Source organism: Pteronotus mesoamericanus, unplaced genomic scaffold (genome assembly GCF_021234165.1).
Source record: "Pteronotus mesoamericanus isolate MK-2021 breed Mesoamerican mustached bat unplaced genomic scaffold, CSHL_Meso_final contig_52, whole genome shotgun sequence".
Taxonomy (NCBI): Eukaryota; Metazoa; Chordata; class Mammalia; order Chiroptera; family Mormoopidae; genus Pteronotus; species Pteronotus mesoamericanus.
Genome location: NW_026555189.1, coordinates 118,857 through 127,114, shown reverse-complemented (window position 1 = coordinate 127,114; position 8,258 = coordinate 118,857). Strand labels below are relative to the sequence as shown.

Here is an 8,258-nt window from a genome sequence, read left to right as displayed (position 1 = left end):
AAGACCAGGCATTGCTCTAGGGCATCCCTCAACCTAGTGTTCACCAAGGGTCAAAATGCAGAGACGCAGTAAGTGAGCGTGGTGCCTCTGAGCCCTCTATGTGCCCCATCCCTTCTTTAGAAGACGGTGTTAGCGATCAGTCTCCAGGGTTGAAGCTGGATTTTTCTGGAGTAGGCCTTGCATTATTTCCCAGGGCTGCTGTAACAAAGTACCACAAACTGAGTGACTGAAAACAATAGAAACTCATTCTTGCAGTCCCAGCGGCCAGTGTCTGACACGGAGGAGGTGGCAGAGCTGGGTCCCTCTCGGGCTCCAAGGGAAAATCCATTCCAGGCCTCCCTCCCAGCTTCTGGTGGCTGCTGGTGACCCTCGGTGTCACGGAACGCGTAGATGCACCGCTCCAATCTCTCCTCCGTCGTCCCACGGTCTCCTCTGGGTAAGCCTGGATTAGCGCCCCCTAATCCAGGATGAACTCATCTTGAGATCCTTAATCACATCCACAAAGACCCTATTTCCAAACAAGTTCACATGCACAGGTACCAGGACCAAGGCCTTGGACTGAGGTCTGCTTCTTGGCTCATGGCTTTGAGGATTTGAGTCACTGCTCTCTGAGGGGTTTTACGTTTGTTAAGACTCCTCTCCCATCTAGGAGGAAGAAAGGCTGTGCCCTCCTTTAAGAGACTTCAGTCCCCCGTAAGCTGGTGGGGAGGCTGTTCCATTCCCGAAACAGGTGCTCACAGCCTCAGGCGCAGCGGCACTGAGGGCTGTTCGCCCTCACCAGGAAGCTGAGGCCAGGGAGGGGCAGCCAGGTGCCTCTAGGCCCAGCACCTCCGCCGGGTGGGGATGTGGCCTTGAGACATGGCCCCACCTCCCAGCAGGCCAATTTCATGGAATAAACTGGGGCACCAACACCCAGGAGAGGCTACCAGGAATGATCTGGCCCCAAATTAAAGGATGTTTATCTGGTAGTGCTTTTTAAAACATGGAACACTGGCCCTGGCTGGTGTGGCTCAGTGGATTGAGCACCAGCCAGTTCGATTCCCAGTCAGGGCGCATGCCTGGGCGACAGGCCAGGTCCCCAGCTGGGGATACGCAAGCGGCAACCAAGCGGTATTTCTCTCCCTCTCTTTCTCCCTCTCTTGTCATCTGGCTAAAAAAATTAAATAAAATCTTTAAAAAAAAAACAAACATGGGGCACTGGACGCTAAAGGATCTCGGTTTGGTCAGGCGCCCTGAATGTGAGGGTTCCAGAGCCTCCGTGCTCAGGTGCTGGAGGTCACCTGAGCTGGGACACGTGCACGGACACGCACCTGCGCTGACAGGCTGTCTGCTGGATCCGATAGGTAGTTGAGTCGAAGGATCAAACTGCCCATCGCTCTTAGTGTAGACCAGCAGCTCTCAGCAGGTTGCACGTTGGACTCTCATGGGAAACTGATACCCTGGCTGTTTCCAGACCAACTGAGTCAGGAGCTCTGGGAGGCGGAGCCCAGGCATCTGGGGTTCTCGTGCACAGCAGCTTTGGGTATCATGGATGTGTAGCCGGAAGCTGTTGCTGTGTGGGAGGACACCAGGCCTTGTGGCTCCCAGGGGCAGCCTTAAGAACCTGCAGGTAGAGGCAGTGGCCCATGTGGCAGCCTGTTTGAAACTGCACTTCTGCTTCCATCCCCCATGGGGCACCCCGCTACCCTCACCCTGGGAGCCCTCCCCACCTTTTCTACCCATGGCTCTGGCAACAGACTGTTGTCTCCAGAACCTGCCCTCTGTGGCGCTACCCTGTGCTCTGGGGTTTGTGGTGGCCATGGGGAGGCACCGCTCGGCTCTCCCTCCGAGGGAGAACCTAGCAGCGTTTCTGCCTCCGGACAGTGGCGGAGCCTGACAGGGCTGCCGGAGCAAGCTATTCGGACCCCACGCTGGGGCTTCTCCAGAGAGTTTCTCTGGGTTTCCCCGTCGGCCTAGCTGAGACTTCCTCTTTGCCGCCCCACAGGCTGAGGCACTTCCCACTCAACCCCTCTTCCTTTCACTTCTCCTTTTCCTGGGTATCGGACCCGCACTGGGGCAGAAGGCTCTCCCCAGCCCCAACACATGGCGTCACACCCGATAAGTCTCTTGCACGTCTAATTCCAAATGGCACCTGTTCCCCGGGGAAGTGAACTGGCAGAGTTCAACTTGGCTTCTAGCTCAGGACTCACCAGGTGGGTGTGTCTCCACGTACAGGAAAGAGATTCAAGAAACAACGGTGTCTACAACATGACAAGTGTCCTCTGTGCTCAGGTCTGTCCCCAAAGTCCCACCACAAGCAGCCGCTGACCCAGCCTCTCTCTCCTTAGCACCCTTGCTCTCTCCTCTCCCCACCTCCCCTCCCCGGGAGGGTCTGTTCTCCTCTCTCCCGCACCTCCTCACTGTGCCTTTTCTCATATAAACATAACCCGCCTCCCTCATCAGAACTATTCAGATGTGAGAGCAGGCAGATCAGTCGGTCCTGCCGTCAGTCCTACTTGGAAGGGCGGAGAAGGGCACACATGCTTTTTTGCTAATATTTTTCCCTGTCCCACGGATACAACTTAATGATTACAAAACCTTTCCTTAATAACTCACTTTTGCATTACTACAGAGCGTCCCTCATATGAATATAAAAATGCAAGTCCAGGGAATTGCTGACCATTTGCCCAGGAAACCTAAGGAAGGCATCCCTTGACCAGTGGGTGGTCCCCAATCCACACTTTCAGGAGCTGCGCCTTACAGGTGCCCATTCCATGATTGGCCCTGGTCCCCACCACCCCTTCCCCTAAGCCTGACCTTGGAAACAAGACAACAGCCCTCACCTGGGCAGCCCCCGCCCCCAGCCTTGTGAGCAGAGAAGCATCTCAGCCCTTGGAAGAGGGTTCTCTTCTCTCCTGTTCTCCCCTGTCCCCACCGCCCCACACCTCCTGCAGCCCCGCCGGCCCCGCCGCTCTGCTCCCATCTTTTGTTCAGCAGCACAGGCCAGGCTGGGAGCAGACGCAAATTTCACGCTAATCCCTCTGAGAAAACACAGCCCAGCCTCCCCCAGCCCAGCCAGTCAAAGACCCAGACCTTCCTGAACCTCCAGCTCAAGGAAGTCCTGGGACGCCCCAGAGTGGGAACAAGTGACGGGAGTTTCAGTGCATTTGCAGTGAAGGCCACAGGCTTGGAGAACCCCCAGGATACCGAGCCGGGACAGCGAGTTCCTGACGTTCTTCCAGTGCAGCAGCCAGCCGCCCTGTGAGGGTGGCAGTCCCAGGCCCTCGGCGGCCCACGAGGCGGCACACAGGGAAGGACAGCCGCTGCGACTTCTGAGGCTGCGCTATTTGTGACTCCCGGGGCTTTCCAGGGGGGGCGTGCACCCAGCTCAGAGAAACACGAGTACTCCTCTGTTGTTTAATTTGCCTGTGCGAATCTTAGATAATTGATTATAAAGAAGAGACTCTTGGGTCCAGCCATTTCTTTTGAACCAGTATTTTTTTTTTTTTTTGAATGTTTAGAAATCCTGTGGGGAAGGATGACACCTGATTTCACACATGTAAGGACTGGCGCTCAGAAAGAGCTAGTAACTTGTGCAAAGCCACACAGCTGATAAGGGTGGGGCCAAGGCTCGAACTTGGGTCTCCTACTTCTAAGCAGAGCATGTGGCTTGTCTGGCCACCCAGGAACCAATTAAAAGAATTTTCCAAACAAGGTATGTTCTTTGGGCAAATAGGTTTATTCAGGTTTTTCTAACCATTTCTTTTCTGTTTTAGATTTTATTTGTTTACTTTCACAGAGAGAGTGTGGGAGGGAAAAAGAGAAGGAGAGAAACATCAACTGGGACCTGGCCCACCATCCAGGTATGTGCCCCAACTGGAATCAAACCAGTGACCCTCTGGTTCTCAGGCTGGCGCTCAATTCACTGAAACACACCAACGAAGGAGGTTTGTTGTTATTTTAAAATACAGTAATACCAAGCACACAAATTACGTTCACTCTGCGTCAGGCACTGATCCAAGCCCTTCACCAGCATTGATTCATTTAATCATATCCACAATTCTATGAGGCAGCTTCAGGCATTATAGCAAGTACTACATCTGAGGAAACTGAGGCACAGAGAGGTTAACTGACTTTGAAATCACACAGGGGTGTCTGAGCTGGGGTTTACACTTGGGCATTTGCTCCTGGAATCAATGTACTTAATCACTCATCCTCTGCTACAGAGAAAAGAAACACAAAAAAGGAGAAGCATGTTTGGGTCATGAACAGGGTCAAAGTGCATTGAAGTGAAAGACAAAAATCCTGGTTGGGGAGCACTCACCTCCAACTGGAGACAGCAGAGCCTCCAGGTAAAGGGGGAGAGAGGGCAAGGAGCCAAGCCCTGCAGACCCACCGGCTATGTGACCTGGGGTAGGCCTTCCACTGCCTCAGTCTGCCTGTCTATGAAATGGGGATTGTAAGACCTGTCTCATAATGTGGGTGTTAAATGAGTGAAGCGCTTAGAGCAGTGCCTGGCTCATCGTACGTGCTAACAGAGGTTAACTTTTGCTATTTCTGCTTTCTGCTCGATTTGATATTCCCACCAAACCACCACCACCACCTCACCTTGGAACGAATTTGCGAGGGCTAATGCCGCCCCTGGATCAGAGCCTCCCAAGCTGACTTAAAGACATCCATGTGCAGGGCACAGGGGCTTGTGGTTTATGACTAGGACTTTTTAAAAAGTCATAAAGGAGTCACAGTGGTGTCTGTGGGCAATTTCTCTCATTTCACACCAAAGCTGCCCTGGGTATGAAATCCCCCAAAGAGAAAACTAGTATCAGCCTCTCTGTATGCTGACACAATGAGTTTTAAGTTTTAAGAAATGGGGATTGACAGGGCCTGTAGGCTCTGACTCCCTGTGGAGAGCCTATTTCACTTAATCATTACTTCATTCATTCATTCATTTGACAAATGTTTCTTGGAGCACCTACCATATGCCAGGCACTATGCTCAGCAGTGACAAACCGCAGGCATAGTTACTGACACCAGAACTTTCTAAATGGCCACATCCCATCGAACCATGTATCACTTAATGGCAAGTGCTGCGAAGGGAAATACAACAAGGCCAGGAGAAAATGTAACCCAGGATGGGACCTACTCCGGGAGGCCAGGGGGCTTCCCCAAGGAAGTGGGAGTTAAACTTGAGAGATGGGAAGGATGCAGGGAGAGAGAGAATCAGTCCAGGATGCAGGAAGGCTCGAGGAGGAGAGAGGCTGTATCTGGGGAACTGAAAGGAAGCAAGTGTTAGTTGAGTGAGCAGGTCAGGGTAAGTGGCCACAGTCATGAACAAGGCTGGCTAATGAGAGGCCTAATAGGACAAATGTCCTTGGAGCAATGGGAAGTCATTGAAAGTTTTCCTCAGGTCATGACATGCTAAGATTTGAATTTCAGAGACCTCACCCTGGGTGCTGTATGGATAACCAATGGGAAGAGTGGAAACCTCGTGAAGGATGGCAGGGGCGTGGACTGCAGTGCCTGGAATGGAAGTGAGCTGCTTTTATAAAATCAACGGGATCTGGTGTTGAATTGGACATTAGGGTGAGGGGATATGGTCAAGGATGCCTCCTGAGTTTCTGGCATGTGCATCTGGGAATGTGATGGAGTCTTCCACTGAGGACAGTGACAGGAGCAAGGTGTAGTTTCTCAGCTTCCTGTCTACTGCAAATGTTTTGCTCTTTCTCCAGCAGTCATCAGATGAGGTGTAGCCAAAGCCACATTAAGTAGCATTCTCATAGCCTCTGCTCGTTATTGAAACCATCACAATGGAGACGGTTGTTTCAGCGTGGGGATAGTGACTCAGGACTGGGTCAGGACTATGTCACAGAAGCCTGGAGGTCTTTTTATTTGGAAAATGGGACTCCAACTTGGACTGCTGACACTTCTGGCTGAACCACTGTGTCTTAAGCTCTCAACATCAGAGAGAAAATCTTTTTCTTTTCCCAAAGCTTCTTTCCTGATCAGGAGAGTTATTATAAGAGAAAAGAATGTGCATTATCTTTTTGAATGTTTGCAAGGACTTTATGGGAAAGGTACTATTACATGTTCCACTTTACAGTCATGAAAACCAAGGCTCAGAGATGATAACTCTCTGGTCCAAGTCGACCCATCTAGTAAGCAGCAGATCTGGGATTCAAGGCCATGCTGGGTATTCTCCAGATCCACCCCCACCCTGTGGCCCAGGTGGCTGAACTCCATGAGCTCGTCCCTCAGGCTCCCTTGGATTTGGCCAATGGGAAGCACAGCAGGAGATGAGAAGCTGGGCGGAGAGAGACGCCAGGGCACGTATGCTCCGTCCACACTGCGCTTGCTCTGGCAGTGGCTTCATTCTTTGACCATGGCCCCAGCTCTTCTTTGTCAACCTCCTTCTGATGCTGCAGTGCTGGTAGTTTCTCCCCTGTCCCCACTCAGGTTAGGGGCGGCAGTAGCTCCCTGCTGTGGCTTGGGGGGGTTTCTCAATCCTGTTTCGGTTCCCTCCACTGCCCGAGCCTCCATAAATAGCTCCTTCGTTGCATTCTTTTTGAGGAACACTTCGGGTGGACGGCCCTTTCCCGCTGACCCTGACTAATACAAACACGGCTCCCCTGGACTCAGCGCTGCTCCTGACCCCCCTGCACGCTGCGCCGGCCAAAAGCCTCCTCGCCTCCTTACCCACACACCCCAGTTTCTACTTGCAAAGCTTCACTGAGGCTCTTCCTTGCTGCTACCTATGGAGATGGAGGCCATCTCCTGCTCGGCGTGACGGCCACCCTCAGGCCCCTCATGAAACCCACGATCATCAAAAAGAGGATCAAGAAGTTCATCCAGCTCCAGTCAGACCAATATGTCAAAATTAAGTGTAGCTGGCAGAAACCCAGAGGCATAGACAACAGGGTGTGTAGAAGATTCGAGGGCCAGATCTTGACGTCCAACACTGGTTATGGGCACAACAAGAAAACAAAGCACATGCTACCCAGTGGCTTTTGGCAGTTCCTGGTCCACAGCGTCAATGACCTTCAAGTGCTGCCGATGAGCAACAGATCGTACTGTGCTGGGACTGCTCACAGCGTCTCCTCTCACAGCTGCAAAGCCACTGAGGAAAGAGCAGCCCAGCTGGCCTTCAGAGTCACCGATCCCAACGCCGGGCTGCGCAGCGAAGAAAATGAAGAGACAGCTTGTGTGCACATTGTGTTTGTGTTAACAAAGCCATACAATTCTGTCCAAAAAAGCCCCCAGACTGTCACTGTATCTGTCACCCTTCTTTCACACACTGTCCTAGGGCTGTATGTCCTCCCACCTGAACTGCTTCAATAATGTTCTAATGTGCCCCCCTCCTTCTTTCTCTTTGCCGTGATCCATGCTGCCCACCCTTCTCTGGTTTACATTCTGTCCTATGGCAATCAGAATGCGAGCCGGCCCCTGAGAACCCTTTAGGAGCATGGGAGCGGGGCACAGGTTTTAGAGTCAGTTGGACCTGCGTTTCCGCCCGAACCTCAGTTTTTCATCGTGAAAAGGGCACAGTAGGCCTTGCCTACCTTGTCATCAAAGCGTATTCATGGAGCAGCAGCATCACCATGATCAGAGAATCTGTTAGAAATGTGGAATCTCAGCCCCCACCCCCAGACCTGCCGAGTCAGAGTCCACATTTTAACAAGAGCCCCAGGAAATAGGTATACGCATTTAAGTTTTGCAAAGCTTTGCCTCACAACATTCTTGTTGGGAGTAAATAAAATGTTAAGTTTCAGGTACGTTATTGACCTAGAAATAGATGAGTTCCCGCCTTCTGCCCTTCCTTATGGCCATAGGAAGGAACAAAAGCCGCCCCCTCGGCATTTGATCATGATGGACGCGGAGGAGCCAGTAGTTAACATCAGTGCCTGTGCGCGGTGCGCATCACCTCCTCCCACCCTCACAGTGCCCGCTGAAGTAGAAACCATGTTACAGATCAGGAAACAGTTGCTCAGAGAGGTCCCACGTTCACGTGGACAAGACAGGCGAGGGACCAAGTCTGACTCCCTAGTCCTTGTTCTAACTGCTACGCTCTTCTCCCTTTTTCACCCGACCCGCTGTCCTTTGGGGTCCTGAGCTGCAATCCTAACAGCCACGGTGGCTCCCGCTCTCATTCATCCGCCCCTCCATCCACGACTTCCGCGGGCTGGGAGAGGCACGGTGTCCCCTGTGAACGCCGCCCCCCCCCCCCCCCCCCCGCCCCCGCCCCCAACCGGCGTCTCACCAGTTCTGGAAACTCTGGACAAACA

General features: G+C 52.5%; 1 protein-coding gene across 1 annotated transcript; it reads left to right on the top strand.

Annotated features, from left to right (window-relative positions):
• The first annotated feature begins 390 nt into the window (after positions 1-390).
• On the top strand, positions 391-7,314 carry LOC129075117 (60S ribosomal protein L32-like). The gene is made up of 2 exons (XM_054579096.1): positions 391-436; positions 6,686-7,314. Exons 1-2 carry the CDS (start codon positions 391-393, stop codon positions 7,312-7,314), a joined length of 675 nt encoding a protein of 224 aa, XP_054435071.1.
• The last annotated feature ends 944 nt before the right edge of the window (positions 7,315-8,258 follow it).

Bases quoted from the DNA above. Each gene is read 5' to 3' on its own strand.
- LOC129075117 (XM_054579096.1), top strand. From the start codon at position 391: ATGCACCGCTCCAATCTCTCCTCCGTCGTCCCACGGTCTCCTCTGG. The intron at 437-6,685 runs GTAAGCCTGGAT...CACACACCCCAG, and splicing joins CGTCCCACGGTCTCCTCTGG to TTTCTACTTGCAAAGCTTCA.